The sequence below is a fragment of the Coregonus clupeaformis genome, chromosome 40 (assembly GCF_020615455.1).
Source record: "Coregonus clupeaformis isolate EN_2021a chromosome 40, ASM2061545v1, whole genome shotgun sequence".
NCBI classification, from domain to species: domain Eukaryota; kingdom Metazoa; phylum Chordata; class Actinopteri; order Salmoniformes; family Salmonidae; genus Coregonus; species Coregonus clupeaformis.
Window position 1 is genome coordinate 32,297,864 of NC_059231.1, and position 20,643 is coordinate 32,318,506.

Here is a 20,643-nt window from a genome sequence, read left to right on the forward strand (position 1 = left end):
TTCTTGGATGGTTGGGAGAAGTTGCTCTCGGAGGATGTGTTGGTACCATTCTTTATTCATGGCTGTGTTCTTAGACAAAATTGTGAGTGAGCCCACTCCCTTGGCTGAGAAGCAACCCCACACATGAATGGTCTCAGGATGCTGGTAGCGCTCACCTTGTCTTCTCCGGACAAGGTGTTTTCCCAAACAATCGGAAAGGGGATTCATCAGAGAAAATGACTTTACCCCAGTCCTCAGCAGTCCAATCCCTGTACATTTTACAGAATGTTTTTCCTGGAGAGAAGTGGCTTCTTTGCTGCCCTTCTTGACACCAGGCCATCCTCCAAAAGTCTTCGCCTCACTGTGCGTGCAGATGCACTCACACCTGCCTGCTGCCATTCCTGAGCAAGCTCTGCACTGGTGGTGCCCCGATCCCGCAGCTGAATCAACTTTAGGAGACGGTCCTGGCGCTTGCTGGACTTTCTTGGGCGCCCTGAAGCCTTCTTCACAACAATTGAACCTCTCTCCTTGAAGTTCTTGATGATCCGAGAAATGGTTGATTTAGGTGCAATCTTACTAGCAGCAATATCCTTGCCTGTGAAGCCCTTTTTGTGCAAAGCAATGATGACGGCACGTGTTTCCTTGCAGGAAACCATGGTTAACAGAGGAAGAACAATGATTTCAAGCACCACCCTCCTTTTAAAGCTTCCAGTCTGTTATTCTAACTCAATCAGCATGACAGAGTGATTTCCAGCCTTGTCCTCGTCATGCTTGTCCTCCAGCCTTGCATATACATTCTGGAGTATATGCAAATTGCCATCATCAAAACTGAGGCAGCAGACTTTGTGAAAATTAGTATTTGTGTCATTCTCAAAACTTTTGACCACGACTGTATGTATGGATCAGTCGAGGCTGCTGAAGGGAGGAGGGCTCACAATAATGGCTGTAATGGAGTCAATGGAATGGTATGAAACACATCAAAGACGTGGTTTCCATGTGGTTGATACCACTCCATTGACTCGATTCCAGCCATTATTATGAGCCATCCTCCCCTCAGCAGCCTCCACTGGTATGTATGTATGTATGTTTACGTTATTATGTAATCATTTACTGATGAATCACTGGGCTGTGTATTAATCAGTAATGTGGTTAATGGCTCTGTATTGTTGTGGCATTGTTGCCTTCTCTCTCTCTCCATTTACCCTCTTGCTCTCTCTCTCTTTCTCTCTCTTTCTCTCTATTTCTCTCTTTCTTTCTCTCTCTCTGGTTGGAATGCCTCACACATGCTCTTCATCTTTCTGTTTTTCTTTTCTTTCAGGCCTTTTGTCTGCCTGTCTTGACATTCTTGTATTCCAGTAGCCTTGCATTAATTTCTGTAAGTTTTTTATTCTGTTCTTTCTTTCTTCCTTTCTTTGGGTATGTCTCATGACGTGAGCACAACACACACACACACACACACACACACACACACACACACACACACACACACACACACACACACACACACACACACACACACACACACACACACACACACACACACACACACACACATACACATTCCTGTACTTGATGTCAGTGTGCGTCAAACTTGTCATCATTGTTTTGGTGCTGATCTCTATATTCAGCATCTCTAAATTCTGTCTCCGAGTCTCGCCCCCTCTCCCCTCCAAAATAGAAACAGGGCGTCTTCATTCTTACGCCTCGTTAGTCAATCAGAGTGTCACGGTTAACTAAGCCAGAACCCAGAAGCAGACCAGGACACGGTACGTGAGACAAAGGTGAGTGTTTATTTATAGAGTCCGAGTGAAGCTGAATAATCCAGGGAACAGAGCGGGTGGCGTGGATGGGTTGTTGAGGGTGCAGTGGTTGGTCCGGTACTGGCTCGGCAGCCGCCGACCATCAGGCAGAGGTTGGGTGAAGGTTCCGGGTGAGAGACTGCAGACAGAACAAAACGGAGGTGAGTACACAGCAAATCAACAAGGTGCAAAACAACAAAACTAACGCTAGAACTCAAAGGCTGATACGTTGACAAACATACTGTTCATGGCTAACGATCCGGCAGGAACTGGATGTTGGGCCAGAGCCTAAGAAGGGTGATGATCAGGACCAGGTGTGCAGATTGCTGATGGGATGCAGGTGCGGAAAACCAGAGCGCTCCCCGGAGCGTTCCCGAACCCTCGGGAAACTGGAGAATACGAGCAGGAACACTAGTCACCAGACAGGACCCGACTCAGACAGCCGGGATCGTCACAGTACCCCCCCTCCGACGACGCCACCGGGCGGACTTCCCGGAGCGCCAGGATGGAGGCGGTAGAAGTCACTGATGAGGTCTGCGTCTAGGACCTGTCGCCGCGGAATCCAACTCCTCTCTTCAGGGCCATACCCCTCCCAGTCCACGAGATACTGGAAACCCCGGCCCCGCCGTCTGGAATCCATGATGCGACGCACCGTGTAGGCAGGACCACCTCCGATCATCCGAGGAGGAGGAGGAGGAGGCGGAGGAGGCAACAGAGGACTGAGGAAGACAGGCTTGAGGCAGGAGACATGAAAGGTGGGATGGACTCTGAGCGTCCTCGGTAGTTTGAGTCGAACTGCCACTGGATTGATCACCTTCTCCACCACAAACGGACCAATGAACTTCGGCAACAACTTCCTAGACTCAGTCCGTAACGGAAGATCCCGTGTGGCCAACCAAACCCTATCTCCGATGGTATAGGTGGGAGCGGGAATCCGGCGACGATTCGCCTGGAGCTGATACCGGTCCGAAACTCTAAGGAGTGCCTTTCTGGCCCGATGCCAGGTCCGGTGGCAACGCCGAATATGGGCCTGCACAGAAGGCACTGAGAGCTCCTTCTCCTGAGAAGGAAACAGGGGAGGTTGATAGCCATACAGGCACTGGAAGGGAGACATCCCAGTGGCAGATGTAGGAAGAGTATTGTGGGCATACTCAACCCAAGGCAACTGAGAGGCCCAGGAGGTGGGGTTGGAAGAGACCAGACAGCGTAGCGTTGATTCCATCTTCTGGTTGGCTCTCTCCGCCTGACCATTGGATTGGGGGTGAAAACCAGATGTGAGACTGACCGTAGCTCCAATGGCCAAACAGAAGGACTTCCAGACAGCAGAGGTAAACTGAGGGCCACGGTCGGAAACGATATCACTGGGCAAACCGTGGACCCTGAAAACCTCCCTAACCAGGATCTCGGACGTCTCCGAGGCAGAGGGAAGCTTGGCAATTGGCACAAAGTGGGCGAACTTGCTGAATCTGTCCACGATAGTCAGAACGACCGTGTTCCCCTCAGAAGCGGGCAACCCCGTGACGAAGTCCAGGGCCAGATGCGACCATGGTCGCGGGGAATAGGAAGGGGGTGAAGTAGTCCAGAGCTGGGCCGATTGGTACTCTTATTCTGCGCACACACTGGACAGGCAGCAACAAAACCCCGAGTATCCTCGGCCATGGCAGGCCACCAAAAACGTCTGCGAAGAAACGCCATAGTCCGAGCCACGCCAGGGTGACAAGCCATCTTGCTGGCGTGGGACCATTTGAGGACAGCAGGACGAACCGACTCAGGCACAAACAACCGACCGGGTGGACCGTTACCGGGACCGGGCTGAGTCCGAAGGGCCGCCAGCACCTCCTCCTCAATCCTCCACATAACTGCTCCCACGACGCAGTTCCGGGGAGGATTGTCTCGGTCTTGGACCCACTCTCCTCCGTTTTGGAGAACATCCGGGACAAGGCGTCCGCCTTGCCGTTCTTAGATCCAGGTCGGAACGTCAGGGCAAACTTGAATCGTCCGAAAAACAACGCCCACCTGGCCTGGCCGGGAGTTGAGACGTTTAGCCGATTGCACGTAAGCAAGATTCTTGTGGTCCGTCCAGACCATAAACGGTTGCTCCGCCCCCTCCAACCAGTGGCGCCACTCCTCCAAGGCAAGTTTCACCGCGAGAAGCTCCCGGTTACCCACATCGTAATTCCTCTCCGCAGGCGAAAGGCGACGAGTAGTAGGCGCAGGGATGGAGTTTACTGTCCGTGGAGCATCGCTGCGACAGGATGGCGCCAACTCCCACATCAGACGCGTCCACTTCAACGACGAACTGACGGGCCGTGTCCGGTTGAGAGAGAATCGGTGCGTTGGTGAATCGCCTCTTCAAATCCAGAAACGCTCGATCCGCCTCCGGATTCCACTTGAAGGTCCTGATGCTGGAAGTCAAGGCAGTTAACGGAGCGGCCACACGGCTGTAATCCCGGATGAATCTGCGGTAGAAATTCGCAAACCCCAAAAATCTCTGGAGCTGCAATCTCGTACCGGGCTGGGCCCATTCCAGAACCGCTCTAACCTTCTCCTGGTCCATCCTAATCTCTCCCCTGGAGATGATGTACCCGAGAAAGGATGTCGTGTGGGCGTGAAACTCGCACTTCTCGGCCTTCACAAACAGGCGATTCTCCAACAATCGCTGCAGAACCTGCCGGACATGCTGGACGTGGTCGGAAGGTTCCTTCGAGAAGATCAGAATGTCATCCAGGTAAACAAACACAAAGAGACCGATCATATCTCTCAGGACGTCGTTCACCATACTCTGGAATACCGCTGGAGCATTGGTCAGTCCAAACGGCATCACCTGATACTCGAAGTGACCCATCGGTGTATTGAAACCCGTCAACCACTCGTCCCCCTCTCTGATCCGGACCAGGTGATACGCATTGCGTAGGTCTAGCTTGGTGAACACCGTAGCACCCTGTAAGGAGTCGAAGGCAGAACTCATCAAGGGCAGGGGATACTTGTTCTTGACCGTGATGTCATTCAACCCCCCGATAATCAATACACGGTCGAAGAGAGCCATCCTTCTTACCCACAAAGAAGAATCCTGCCCCCAGGGGTGATGACGAGGGACGAACGAGACCAGCAGCTAGGGACTCCTTGATGTAGGTCTCCAACGCCTCACGTTCAGGTCGGGAGATACTGTATAACCTTCCCTTGGGGTAGACAGCTCCAGGGACCAGGTTGATGGCACAATCATATGGTCGGTGGGGAGGGAGTGACAGAGCCTTCTGCTTACTGAAAACTTCCCCCAAATCGTGATATGTCTCGGGAACCAGGGACAAATCTGGGGGTTTAGCCTCAATCACCTGACTGGGAACCGAATGGGGGCAGGCAGTCTTGAGACAGTTAGCATGACAATCAAGGCTCCAACTCGTTACCTTGCCCGTCACCCAATCGAACGTGGGATTGTGTTCCTTCAGCCAGGGGTATCCAAGGACCAGAGGAACATGGGAAGACGGCAGAATGAAGAATGAAATCATCTCAGAATGATTCCCCGACAACCGCATCTTAACCGGTTCAGTCCTCATCGTGATACGTGCCAGACTACTGCCGTTCAGAGTGGTAGCTTCAATGGCTTCCGGCAATTGCTCCTTGGAAAGCCCCAGCTGTTCCACCAACTCGGCATCTAGAAAGCTTCCATCGGCACCTGAATCGATAAAAGCGTTAATCGCTAAGCTCTGATTCCTGTTCATAAGGGTAGCCGGGAAACGGGGTCTGACAGAGGTATTGAGAGGTCGAAACTGGCTCGCTAAAAGTCCTCCCAACTTTAGCGAGCCGCGCAGTTTGACGACCCGACTGGATCCTGAGAAGCTGATCGGTTGGACGGAACCCATTGCTTCTCCCTCCTTCGCTCTCGGACTCGATTATCCACCCGAATAGACAAAGCTACCAAGCTGTCCAGGTCACTAGGCTCCGGATAGGAGATCAACTCATCCTTGAGCTGCTCCGACAGACCCTGGTAAAAGGCCGCTTGCAGAGACTCCTCGTTCCACCCACTCTCCACAGCCAACGTCTTGAACTCGATCACGAAGTCGGCCACGCTGCGAGTTCCTTGGCGAAGCGAAAACAGGCGCCTAGCTGCGTCCCTCCCTCGGACGGAATGGTCGAAGAGCTTCCTCATCTCGGCCGTGAACCCCTGGTATGAAGCCATGCAGGGATCCTGTCGTTCCCAAACGGCTGAAGCCCACTCCAGCGCTCGACCACGCAGCAACTCAATCACAAAGGCTATCCTAGCCTTGTCTGTGGCATAAGAGTAGGGCTGTAGATCGAACACTAGTCCACACTGCATAAGGAAGGAACGGCATCTTCCCAGCTCTCCCTCATACTTATCCGGCGTCGGAACCTTGGGCTCACGGATGGACACAGCTTCAGAAGCGGCAGGCGAGATGGGTGAAACCGGTAGTGGATCCTCCACCGGACACTTGCGTTGGTTCTGGACCTCCGTCAGACCGGTAGAAAGGTTCCGAACTGACAACGCGATCTCCTGTAGTACCGTGCTATGATGGCCCAACATCTTCTCCTGCTGGGTAATAGCATGGCGAACAGAGTCCAGGTCCGCTGGGTTCATTACTGGCCGGATCGTTCTGTCACGGTTAACTAAGCCAGAACCCAGAAGCAGACCAGGACACGGTACGTGAGACAAAGGTGAGTGTTTATTTATAGAGTCCGAGTGAAGCTGAATAATCCAGGGAACAGAGCGGGTGGCGTGGATGGGTTGTTGAGGGTGCAGTGGTTGGTCCGGTACTGGCTCGGCAGCCGCCGACCATCAGGCAGAGGTTGGGTGAAGGTTCCGGGTGAGAGACTGCAGACAGAACAAAACGGAGGTGAGTACACAGCAAATCAACAAGGTGCAAAACAACAAAACTAACGCTAGAACTCAAAGGCTGATACGTTGACAAACATACTGTTCATGGCTAACGATCCGGCAGGAACTGGATGTTGGGCCAGAGCCTAAGAAGGGTGATGATCAGGACCAGGTGTGCAGATTGCTGATGGGATGCAGGTGCGGAAAACCAGAGCGCTCCCCGGAGCGTTCCCGAACCCTCGGGAAACTGGAGAATACGAGCAGGAACACTAGTCACCAGACAGGACCCGACTCAGACAGCCGGGATCGTCACACAGAGTGACTCCACTCATATGTTACGGGTCATATTCTCAAGGCAGATGTATTCATATTCATGTATGGGATCTGTGGCGAAGATTAGGGAGAAGGAGGCTATGTGACTAATGATGATAGGCTTATGATGATGAGCCAGGACCAGGGCCATATACATTCATGTAAGGAGGCACTTGTGCTGAGTGGCCATCTTAATCATGCTGAGTGCTGCTGCTCAAGTCTCCCAGAATTAAGCTGCTTCAGTGGGCAGCGAGAGGAGCCAGGCAAGGCCAGGGGACAGGGGAGGGATAGGGGGACAGAGTGACAACTCTGGCCTTTTCTTCTCAGGTCTCAGGTGAGACTTACTGTGGGGAGAGTAGGGGTCGTATAGCTCTCTTTGGGTGTGCCTTTGAAATTGAAGGGAGAGAAGGAGAGATCCAGAGAGATAGTGGGAGTGAGGCAGAGATACAAGAGTGAGGGGAGAGCGAGAGACTGGGAGAGAGTGAGTGTGAGAGAGATGTCAGAGATGGAGGGACAAAGGCTGCTCTTATGTTCACTACATTTCTCTCTTCCCTCTCTCTGTAAGAGGCATAATGACAGAGGCTAATTGGCTTCAGCTCTCCTCTGGGCTGCTGAGTAAGTGATTAAGTGTGTGTGTGTGTGTGTGTGTGTGTGTGTGTGTGTGTGTGTGTGTGTGTGTGTGTGTGTGTGTGTGTGTGTGTGTGTGTGTGTGTGTGTGTGTGTGTGTGTGTGTGTGTGTGTGTGTGTGTGTGTGTGTGTGTGTGTGTGTGTGTGTGTGTGCCACTACCTTAACAGGAGCTTATTATGCTGTGTATTCTCAAAGCCCTACTGAAATATGTACACCATGAATGAACTCAGTTTTTTCCCACTAGAGCATTGGTGTCGATAAAACATTCCTCCTTTAATGTTTGTAACCCTGTAATGCATTTTCTTCACACTCAAAATGTCATGCAGTGTCCCCTGTCTAACTTGGTTTTTCTGTGTTTCTCCCTCTTCATCTAGTATGCGTTCTGTACACACAAGGCATCGGCAATAAGGAGTGGAGAGAGGTAAGTCCCCTTCAGTTAGCCTACACAGTACACCAGAGACTGAATTGAAAAGGCCTGATATTCGACATGATCTTTAGCACTCAAACATCAATATTTATACAAGTAAATGATTAAATGAATCCTCAACCCAATCATAACTCAGTTAGATTCCCCATCTCTGCATATTTTCCCTATGATTAATAATTACTGTAATATCAGACCCATATCACCGCTATAGATAGCTCTGTTAGGTTTATGTGCATTTATTACTCTGCCTGTGTCATAAATGGCACCCTATTCCATACATATGGGCCCTGGTCAAAAGTAGTGCACTATATAGAAAATAGGGTGTCATTTGGGAGGCATACCTCTGACATCGGTAATGTCACTCTCAAGTAATGAATACTCAATTTTCATACATTTATTTATTTGAAATTGTGATGCACCATCAAATTTTTTTGAGCGGTCAATTCTATTAGAAATCAATTGCATGTCACGAATGTAGTCTGTCAAATACCCCCATTAAACTGAAGGAAATATCTTGCATGCTTTTGACCCTCAACCTTTTCTTTCATTCTTTCTCTCTCTCTCTCTCTCTCTCTCTCTCTCTCTCTCTCTCTCTCTCTCTCTCTCTCTCTCTCTCTCTCTCTCTCTCTCTCTCTCTCTCTCTCTCTCTCTCTCTCTCTCTCTCTCTCTCTAAAGTTTGGAAGGACAGAGGTGATTGAAAACAATCTCAACCCAGAGTTTGTTCGTAAATTCATCTTGGATTATTTCTTTGAGGAACGACAGAATCTGAGATTTGACTTGTAAGTAAAACTAAACATTTGTATGTGCCTCTGTCTTTTTCACTACTTTGTGTAGTTGTGTTTATAGTGTATAAAGGAGTATATCTACAGTATGCATTGTCAGTACGGATTGGTGTCCCTGCCTAGTGTCCTGTCAAAGTGTGTGTTTCACGCTTGTGTGTGTGTGCGTGCATCCTTGAGTTTGTGTGTGCACGCATGCGTGTGCATGCAGACATACAGTGGGGGAAAAAAGTATTTAGTCAGCCACCAATTGTGCAAGTTCTCCCACTTAAAAAGATGAGAGAGGCCTGTAATTTTCATCATAGGTACACGTCAACTATGACAGACAAATTGAGAGAAAAAAATTCCAGAAAATCACATTGTAGGATTTTTAATGAATTTATTTGCAAATTATGGTGGAAAATAAGTATTTGGTCACCTACAAACAAGCAATATTTCTGGCTCTCACAGACCTGTAACTTCTTCTTTAAGAGGCTCCTCTGTCCTCCACTCGTTACCTGTATTAATGGCACCTGTTTTAACTTGTTATCAGTATAAAAGACACCTGTCCACAACCTCAAACAGTCACACTCCAAACTCCACTATGGCCAAGACCAAAGAGCTATCAAAGGCCACCAGAAATAAAATTGTAGACCTGCACCAGGCTGGGAAGACTGAATCTGCAATAGGTAAGCAGCTTGGTTTGAAGAAAACAACTGTGGGAGCAATTATTAGGAAATGGAAGACATACAAGACCACTGATAATCTCCCTCGATCTGGGGCTCCACACAAGATCTCACCCCGTGGGGTCAAAATGATCACAAGAACGGTGAGCAAACATCCCAGAACCACACGGGGGGACCTAGTGAATGACCTCCAGATAGCTGGGACCAAAGTAACAAAGCCTACCATCAGTAACACACTACCCACACAGGCCCGTTTGAAGTTTGCTAGAGTGCATTTGGATGATCCAGAAGAGGATTGGGAGAATGTCATATGGTCAGATGAAACCAAAATATAACTTTTTGGTAAAAACTCAACTCGTCGTGTTTGGAGGACAAAGAATGCTGAGTTGCATCCAAAGAACACCATACCTACTGTGAAGCATGGGGGTGGAAACATCATGCTTTGGGGCTGTTTTTCTGCAAAGGGACCAGGACGACTGATCCGTGTAAAGGAAAGAATGAATGGGGCCATGTATCGTGAGATTTTGAGTGAAAACCTCCTTCCATCAGCAAGGGCATTGAAGATGAAACGTGGCTGGGTCTTTCAGCATGACAATGATCCCAAACACACCGCCCGGGCAACGAAGGAGTGGCTTCGTAAGAAGCATTTCAAGGTCCTGGAGTGGCCTAGCCAGTCTCCAGATCTCAACCCCATAGAAAATCTTTGGAGGGAGTGCCCAGCGACAGCCCCAAAACATCACTGCTCTAGAGGAGATCTGCATGGAGGAATGGGCCAAAATACCAGCAACAGTGTGTGAAAACCTTGTGAAGACTTACAGAAAACGTTTGACCTGTGTCATTGCCAACAAAGGGTATATAACAAAGTATTGAGAAACTTTTGTTATTGACCAAATACTTATTTTCCACCATAATTTGCAAATAAATTCATTAAAAATCCTACAATGTGATTTTCTGGATTTTTTTTTCTCAATTTGTCTCATAGTTGACGTGTACCTATGATGAAAATTACAGGCCTCTCTCATCTTTTTAAGTGGGAGAACTTGCACAATTGGTGGCTGTATATGTATGTGTGTAGGTATTTAAATCTCTCTGACATGCGAGGGGTCAGGAGGTCGCGTGGGCCCTCTCTCGCCGATACGAGAGTGAAAGATTAAGTGCTGTGTGTGTGTCAGTGTCCGTTGTCATAACATCTGAAAGACCAACTAGGACCTATGAATTAATACAGTAAAAGCCACATTCCTTTACTGAGAGCGACACAGCTAACTGAACACACAACTAACTGAATACACACAACTAATTGAATGATACACAAATCTCTATTTACACCAATAGCATTATTTACTCCATGTGAATTGGTCTGACTGGGACTGTAATAAACTATATATACAAAAGTATGTGGACACCCCTTCAAATTAGTGGATTCGGTTATTTCAGCCACACCCGTTGCTGACAGGTGTATAAAATCGAGCACACAGCCATGCAATCTCCATAGACAAACATTGGCAGTAGAATGGCCTTACTGAAGAGCTCAGTGACTTTCAACGTGGCACCGTTATGGGATGCCACCTTTCAACTGTAAGTGCTGTTATTGTGATGTGGAAACGTCTAGGCGCAACAACGGCTCAGCCGTAAAGTGGTAGGCCACACAAGCTTACAGAACGGGACCGCTGAGTGCTGAAGCGCGTAGAGTGTAAAAATCGTCTGTCCTCGGTTGCAACACTCAGCACAAGTGTTCGTCAGGAGCTTCATGAAATGGGTTTCCATGGCCGAGCAGCTGCACACAGGCCTAAGATCACCATGCGCAATGCCAAACGTTGGCTGGAGTGGTGTAAAGCTCGCCGCCATTGGACTCTGGAGCAGTGGAAATGCGTTCTCTGGAGTGATGAATCACGCTTCATCATCTGGCAGTCCGACGGACGAATCTGGGTTTGGCGGATGCCAGGAGAACGCTACCTGCCCCAGTGCATAGTGCTAACTGTAAAGTTTGGTGGAGGGGGAATAATGGTCTGGGGCTGTTTTTCATGGTTCGGGCTGGGCCCCTTAGTTCAAATGAAGGGAAATCTTAACACTACAGCATACAATGACATTCTAGACAATCCTGTGCTTCCAACTTTATGGCAACACAAAGGAAGGCCCTTTCCTGTTTCAGCATGACAATGCCCCCGTGCACAAAGCGAGGTCCATACAGAAATGGTTTGTTGAGATCGGTGTGGAAGAACCTGACTGGCCTGCATTGAGCCCTGACCTCAACCCCATCGAACACCTTGAATTGGAATGCCGATTGCGAGCCAGGCCTAATTGTCCGTAATGCTCTTGTGGCTGAATGGAAGCAAGTCCCCGCAGCAATGTTCCAACATCTAGTGGAAAGCCTTCCCAGAATAGTGGGGGCTGTTATAGCAGCAAAGGGGTGACCAACTCCATATTATTGCCCATGATTTTGGAATGAGATGTTTGACGAGCAGGTGTCCACATACTCATGGTCATGTAGTCTACATCTATGGATTCATGCCGTGTGACTGTGTGTGTGTAATGACGACGTTGTTTTTACCCTGGTGATGAGAACCGACAAGCGTGACTCACAATTCTCTCACTCTAATGAGAGGGGGACAGGAGTTATTACTCTGCCTTTTACTGAGCTCAGGATAACCGCACCACATACACACACAAACATACACAAAGTCTGCATTTACGTAACACGTGTAGCCGTGTTCCAAACGTGTGAGTGTGTTAACTGTGACACATGTTTATAATTTAGACACGCATGAAGTAACGTACTTCATCCATCACACACTCGCTCGCTCGCACACACACACACACACACACGTATACACACACACACACAGTTGGGGAGGTAGGACTACATGACAGGCTATAAATAGACTAGGGAGCCCTAATGCAATTCAGCCAGGTGGAGGGAATGTAAATGGGCTGGCACTGTGTGTGTGTGTGTGTGTGTGTGTGTGTGTGTGTGTGTGTGTGAGAGAGAAAGAGGGAAAAAGTGTGTGTGTTAAGGGGGGTGCGTGTGTTCACGACCTGTGTGTGTGTGTGGGCGAACATCAGGACATTCTACATCCTCCACCGATGGCTCTGCTCAGAATGCTCACGCTCTTTTTTTCTCTCTCTCTCTCTCTCCCTTCTTCTGCTTCTCCCTCCTCTCACTCCCTCTTTTTCCTCTCCCTCTCTTTCTCCCCCCACTGATCACTCTCTCTTCCTTCATCTCTTTTCCCCTGTCTCCTTCTCTCTTTCCTTCCTTGTAGTTCTTTCTGGTTTGTGTCAGAGTAGACATGGAATAATATTCTGTCATTCATGTTATGGCTCGGTTGGTTTCTTGACTGTGTGGAAGCCTGTATTTAAAGGTTAGTTAGGGCAGCTTTTCATTCTTGTTTATCCTGGTCTGAAATAGAATTTTCCCAGGCAAGCGAGTGGAAATCTAGTCAAATGGGTTCCTGAGAGAGGTGTACAAGAGAGTGATGGAGTGCTGCTGGGCTGTGTTAATGTCAGAGCTGAGGCTTAACACACACACACAAAACACACACACCACAAGCATGTGCACGCATACAAGCTGCTGATGCTCGCCTTTGGAAGATCTACATTTAAAAAAGTATAATAAATCAATTGAATATACACCATCACAATAAATCCATTATTTATTTTAGGAAGGTCCGTCTAAAGAAACATTATGATATGAATAAAATGTATTTCAGAAGAACAGAATATGAGTTGGCCTACTGTATGTTATCTGGCTTTGCGGCATGCCGTTGGCTGTAGGCTTGTTCATTTAGCAGGCAAGATATGTTTAAGTCCTGAACCATTATTTTATATTATATGATTTTATAGTAAAAATAATATAATTGAACATAGCTGAATAAAATAGAAGGATGTTTTTCCCATTCCGGAGCGAGAGTGTGCATATAAAGTGGCTATGTTGAGCGTAAAATTGATAATTTGAAGCAGGTCCTATACGGTAGATTTAGAGTCATTCGAAATTAAACAATATATGGGCTGCATGATGCGACTATAGGCTATTGATGATTTGAGAAGGAGAGGAGAGGAAACGCATGGTGGTGAGATTTTCTGTAGCTAAAGGTAATGTGTCTGCCTATTAATTATGAAAATATCAAAAATGCCCTATTACTAGGCTATTCAAAATCAAATATACATTCACTATAATTGTAGGCTAACTCTGAATTTGTTTAATTTAGGCTAGAACAATTATGTACCAAAGATATCTTAAATCAGTCTTTTTTTATGTTTTTCTGCCATGTGTAATATGCCATCTGCTATGTATTGTATAACAGCATAATCATTATCGTAATTCAGGGGGTTTTCAGGCTTGGGTTTATATACAGTATAGGCCTATGCAGATGCATAAGCTCTAATATGCATGTGGGTGTTTTTTGAATTAATCATCACCTTAGAAAGCACTGTCCATTTCGTTGTGTTAGGTTTTGAAACAACATCCACAACAATCATGTTTTCCACTAAGTTTAAACCTGTTGTTGAACTCCTTTCTTAAAATGTATCAATCACAGTGAGGTGAGTTTTAAAAGCACATACTGTTTTAATGATAAGTGTTTGATGTGATTTTTGATGGCATTTGCATTGATGTCAGAGTGGTTAGAGGGACAATAGAGCCCTGAGTACCAGGCCATTAGTGACCTGATGATCATTAGGGAGTTGTACAACGAACACATGTCCCGAGTGCATAAGAGGAGATTACCATGACTCAACGGTCACATAGAATTTTACTGCGGTCATGACTCATGACTGCCAGTGTGGCGGTAATACGGTCACCGCAACAGCCCTACGCACACCCGCACGCACACACCCACACACGCATACTGTACATCATGGACAGACCTATACACAAATATGCGCACGCACACGTGGTAGTTTGTGTGTGTGTGTTAGGTGTCGTGGGGCAGTTGTTTTGGCGGCTGAATAAATACAAAACACATGCCTTTGTGCTGTGTGTCTCTGGAAATTCTGTTTTCATGACTGTAAGTGATCTGTTTCAATGGAATATAACATTAGAGCTGCAGTGCCTCCAGTGATTTGTGAGTTACATAACAAACATCCCAAAGCTCATTCTGACAGTACACTCAGAATGACAAATACAGTTGTGGTCAAAAGTTTTGAGAATGACACAAGTATTGGACTTCACAAAGTTTGCTGCTTCAGTGTTTTTAGATATTTTTCTCAGATGTTACTATGGTATACTGAAGTATTATTACAAGCATTCCATAAGTGTTTCAAAGGCTTTTATTGACAATTACATTAAGTTTATGCAAAGAGTCAATATTTGCAGTGTTGACCCTTCTTTTTCAAGACCTCTGCAATATGCCCTGGCATGCTGTCAATTAACTTCTGGGCCACATCCTGACTGATGGCAGCCCATTCTTGCATAATCAATGCTTGAAGTTTGTCAGAATTTGTGGGTTTTTGTTTGTCCACCCGCCTCTTGAGGATTGACCACAAGTTCTCAATGGGATTAAGGTCTGGGGAGTTTCCTGGCCATGGACCCAAAATGTTGATGTTTTGTTCCCCGAGCCACTTAGTTATCACTATTACCTTATGGCAAGGTGCTCCATCATGCTGGAAAAGGCATTGTTCGTCACCAACCTGTTCTTGGATGGTTGGGAGAAGTTGCTCTCGGAGGATGTGTTGGTACCATTCTTTATTCATGGCTGTGGTCTTAGGCAAAATTGTGAGTGAGCCAACTCCCTTGGCTGAGAAGCAACCCCACACATGAATGGTCTCAGGATGCTTTACTGTTGGCATGACACAGGACTGATGGTAGCGCTCACCTTGTCTTCTCCGGACAAGCTTTTTTCCGGATGCCTCAAACAATCGGAAAGGGGATTCATCAGAGAAAATGACTTGACCCCAGTCCTCAGCAGTCCAATCCCTGTACCTTTTGCAGAATATCAGTCTGTCCCTGATGTTTTTCCTGGAGAGAAGTGGCTTCCTTGCTGCCCTTCTTGACACCAGGCCATCCTCCAAAAGTCTTCGCCTCACTGTGCGTGCAGATGCACTCACACCTGCCTGCTGCCATTCCTGAGCAAGCTCTGCACTGGTGGTGCCCCGATGCCGCAGCTGAATCAACTTAGGAGACGGTCCTGGCGCTTGCTGGACTTTCTTGGGCGCCCTGAAGCCTTCTTCACAACAATTGAACCTCTCTCCTTGAAGTTCTTGATGATCCGATAAATGGTTGATTTAGGTGCAATCTTACTAGCAGCAATATCCTTGCCCGTGAAGCCCTTTTTGTGCAAAGCAATGATGACGGCATGTGTTTCCTTGCAGGTAACCATGGTTAACAGAGGAAGAACAATGATTTCAAGCACCACCCTCCTTTTAAAGCTTCCAGTCTGTTATTCTAACTCAATCAGCATGACAGAGTGATCTCCATTCTTGTCCTCGTCAACACTCTCACCTGTGTTAACGAGAGAATCTCTGACATGATGTCAGCTGGTCCTTTTGTGGCAGGGCTGAAATGCAGTGGACATTTTTTGGGGGATTAAGTTCATTTTCATGGCAAAGAGGGACTTTGCAATTAATTGCAGTTCATCTGATCACTCTTCATAACATTCTGGAGTATATGCAAATTGCCATCATAAAAACTGAGGCAGTAGACTTAGTATTTGTGTCATTCTCAAAACGTTTGACCATGACTGTACACCATCCCATTTCACTGACAGTGGCAGTATGCCACATAATGTCTCCTGCTTGCTAGACGGGGAGAGTGTGTGTGTGTGTGTGTGTGTGTGTGTGTGTGTCCGTGCATGTCCATCTGCGACGTGTGTGTGTGTTTGTTAGGTAAGGCTGGCACAGGACTAGAGCCCAGAGACCCACGAGTATCACACAGAGTCAGATATTCCTTCTCATTTCCCATCAACAGAATCAGAGCCTACTGGTTGTTTTGATGTGTGTAATTGAGTAAGGCCATCCTGTAGAGACAACATGGACAGAGATGATAGTGGATGAAACACTGGCCTGATTGAATATGCAATTTCCCTTCAGGCACACATAATGTTTTCTGTCAACAGAATTATGTCTAGTTCTGGCCTATGTGATAGTGGGGAGGTGATGTTTCAATATGTGATTTAAATTGATTCTATGTTCTATGGCTGATGTTCTATAGCAGTGTTGCTCATCCTTTTTGTTAAAGCTCCAGTCTGGGATTTGGAAAGCTATTCAGTGGTCAATGTTTCAATAGTCTCAGCTGCATACCAAAACAAGTGATGGGACTAATGGTGTTGTTTTTTTCAGCAGCAGTGGCAAACGTATGGTGGGGGAGGGGGTAGTGGGAGTGACCAATGGCAAAGTTTGGGGCATCTAAAACCACAGAGTCAAAATGTTGCTGTTTTAAAGCTCATTTCCTGAAATCATACACATTTTGCCATGGCTTATGCCTTGTTGTTATGCTATCTGAGTGACTAACAAAATCAATGGGGCCTGCATGCCATGACTTTTTGGGAATTTTAGATTCTCCCTGAGAGTAGTTTTTATTTTGATGATTGTTACATTTTACATTGTTAGTTCTCAAAGATGCTCTTCCTAAAAACTAGATTGCTCCATTATCTTTTTTACATAATTTATATATAGTTTTAGTTGTTTAAGTTTACACTGAAAATGTTTTACCATCCCCAAAATTATTTTCCTTTTTCTTTTTGCATATAGGGGAAACACTGCAGACTGTAGCTATAACCAGGGCCTGAGAACCATTGGTCCTTTCTCCTTGGTGGTTTGTTTCGATTAAATGTAATGGTTCTCTCTGTCAGAAAAACCACAGGGGCTATAGTAGTGTGACTTTGTACCACTGCTTTTCTATCAGCTACGTGAGGCTCAGTCTCCATAAAATTGCTTTCAAATATTACCTAAAAAATAGACATCTAATTTTAGTAGCTGTGTAAAATGACCTGGACTGTGAAATTACTTTGAATTGGTTCCTGAATCTGCAGCTGATTGCAGCCCTGTTGGACATCAACCCCCTTCCCGAACTGGCTCACACAGACACCCGCATTGGTACAAGGATACAAACACAAGCGCACACACACTTATTTTTTTAAATATATTTTTACCCCCTTGTTCTCCCCAATTTCGTGGTATCCAATTGGTAGTTACAGTCTTGTCCCATCGCTGCAACTCCCCTGCCGGCCAAACCCTCCCCTAGCCTGGACGACGCTGGGCCAATTGTGCGCCGCCCCATGGGTCTCCCGGTCGCGGCCGGCTGTGACAGAGCCTGGACTCGAACCAGGATCTCTAGTGGCACAGCTAGCACTTAGACCACCGTGCCACTCGGGAGGCCATATACAAACACTTAAACACCCAGGGAGTCATCCACTTTGACGTTTCAGGATACTAAAATGATTGAAAAGCACAAGAAGACTTAATAATACCCTGTGTGACATCATTGATTTATACATTTACTGAGCGGTCTAACTGAGAGTGCCCCCTTCTGTGAATCACCTGCTGCTCCCAGCTGTACTGCTGTCATCTCCATGCCCCTCTAACAGTGTGTGTTTCTCTTCTCTTCTCCAGGTACGATGTCGACTCAAAGAGCGCCAACCTGTCAAAACATGTAAGTCTCTTCTTTCCCAGTGTGTGTGTGTGCGTGCACACGAGTGCGTGTGCGTGAGTGCATGTGCGCTTTGGGGTTCATCCTATTGTCATTAGCACCCCCTTACTACAGTGCTTCATCTCTATTCTGTAATGACTGTTTAGTATTTCATAGTGGGGTTACCTCCCCTGGGTAGCCAGTGTGTTTTAGCATAACTGTACGCGCACGCACACGCTCTCGTTCGCTCTCAGTTCCATGTGATGCGCTGTGTGTTCTCTACCCTCCCTGCCCCTCGCCTGTCTATTGTCATCACTGTGAATAAAATCACACAGATTTTAATTTAATGTAACAATGCCATCACTTTGTCTTTGTTGACACACAATAAACCCTGATTCTTCTTTATAATGCAATTATTTTATTTACATTTAGATAGACGGGCAGGTAGACAGACAAACACAAACAGACACTGGCAGGCAGACAGACAGACAGAGAGACAGATAGACAGGCAGGCTGGCAGGCAGGCAGGCAGGCATGCAGGTAGGTAGGCAGGCAGGCACACACACACGTCTCGATGGGATCTATTTTGATCTTATCTGACTTACAAAATCTAGAATAAGAGATGTAGATTACCCGCTGCATTCTTTCCACAAGGACCCCATCTGTGCCTGTCACAAGCGTGGGGAATTGCTCATTCATGTGGTCCCTTTCTCTCTTCTGCACACCACTCTATTCCACTAATGTATCTCTGTCTGCTAGCTCCCCCCAAGGAGTTTGAGTTCTGTACTTTCGCCTTGGACACCTGTTCAGAGATTGACCCCATTGAATTAAAATAAGTTGAATGGAAATAGTCCTAGAGCAAGGGCCGCATGTGTGCAGGCTTTCCTGCCAGCCCAACTCTAACACCTGATTCAGATACGTTGATTTTGCCATCTAAAGAAAATAACTAGGGTGGACTGAGTCTTAGGCTAGGTAGAGGAGTGATATTGCCACTATGGTCCATCTGTAAGAATACAGGAATGATGGTTGAAGATAAGGTTTCCAGTTTTGGTTATTTTATTATTAAACTAACAAAGACACAGCACAAGGACACAGGAGCACATGGGGAAAAGGATGGAGATATAGAATGGCTTGTAAGGCCGGTAGGTTGTGTGGTTCTGGAGGATACAAAGGAGATACAACATATTAGGAAATACACAAAGCAAAGTGCCATGATAGGAGAATGTAAAAAGGTATAACAAACAGGGCTAACAGGAACAAAGGACATCACCAATAACTAAGGAACTCAGGGTGTATACAGTTGAAGTCGGAAGTTTACATACACTTAGGTTGGAGTCATTAAAACTCATTTTTCAACCACTCCACAAATTTCTTGTTAACAAACTATAGTTTTGGCAATTCGGTTAGGACATCTACTTTGTGCATGACACAAGTAATTTTTCCAACAATTGTTTACAGACAGATTATTTCACTTATAATTCACTGTATCACAATTCCAGTGGGTCAGAAGTTTACATACACTAAGTTGACTGTGCCTTTAAACAGCTTGGAAAATTCCAGAAAATGATGTCATGGCTTTAGAAGCTTCTGATAGGCTAATTGACATCATTTGAGTCAATTGGAGGTGTACCTGTGGATGTATTTCAAGGCCTACCTTCAAACTCAGTGCCTCTTTGCTTGACATCATGGGAAAATCAAAAGAAATCAGCCAAGACCTCAGAAAAAACATTGTAGACCTCCACAAGTCTGGTTCATCCTTGGGAGCAATTTCCAAACGCCTGACGGTACTACGTTCATCTGTAAAAACAATAGTACGCAAGTATAAACACCATGGGACCACGCAGCCATCATACCGCTCAGGAAGGAGACGCGTTCTGTCTCCTAGAGATGAAAGTACTTTGGTGCGAAAAGTGCAAATCAATCACAGAACAACAGCAAAGGACCTTGTGAAGATGCTGGAGGAAACCGGTACAAAAGTATCTATATCCACAGTAAAACGAGTCCTATATCGACATAACCTGAAAGGCCGCTCAGCAAGGAAGAAGCCACTGCTCCAAAACCGCCATAAAAAAGCCAGAATACGGTTTGCAACTGCACATGGGGACAAAGATCATACTTTTTGGAGAAATGTCCTCTGGTCTGATGAAACAAAAATAGAACTGTTTGGCCATAATGACCATCGTTATGTTTGGAGGAAAAAGGGGGTTCCTTGCAAGCCGAAGAACACCATCCCAACCGTGAAGCACGGGGGTGGCAGCATCATGCTGTGGGGGTGCTTTGCTGCAGGAGGGACTGCTGCATGTATGTTTTTCAAAAGTCTCATGGTATGTAGGCCTACATTGAACACCACACATTTGCTGCTACTGAAATAACAGCTATTTCCATGTTAAAATGTTATGGGATAAACATACATGCAGGGATTGACAACCTGTTTATCCACTTGTCCTTCAGACAAGGAGGTGACTGAAAATGTTGTGTTGTTTGATGCAAGAAACCACTTTACAAAATAAAATGCATTATTATTGCCATACCATTATTACAGATAATCAGACAAATTATGCTACCATCTGCCTATTGGCTCCTTAGCTTATTCAAGCCTGTCTCAAAATACAACACTGCCCCTTTAAGACAATTAAAAAAGAAGCTCTTCACCTGACTCGCTTTTC

At 46.5% G+C, this 20,643-nt stretch overlaps 1 protein-coding gene across 1 annotated transcript in view; it reads left to right on the forward strand.

Annotated features, from left to right (window-relative positions):
- Positions 1-20,643, forward strand: part of LOC121555134 (copine-8-like) — a 141,496-nt gene that overhangs the window by 31,370 nt on the left and 89,483 nt on the right. Inside the window, exons 3-5 of the mRNA XM_041868936.2 lie at positions 7,924-7,970; positions 8,652-8,755; positions 17,962-18,001. Of these exons, the coding sequence (XP_041724870.1) occupies positions 7,924-7,970; positions 8,652-8,755; positions 17,962-18,001 (191 nt within the window). The remainder of the gene's footprint in view (positions 1-7,923; positions 7,971-8,651; positions 8,756-17,961; positions 18,002-20,643) is intronic.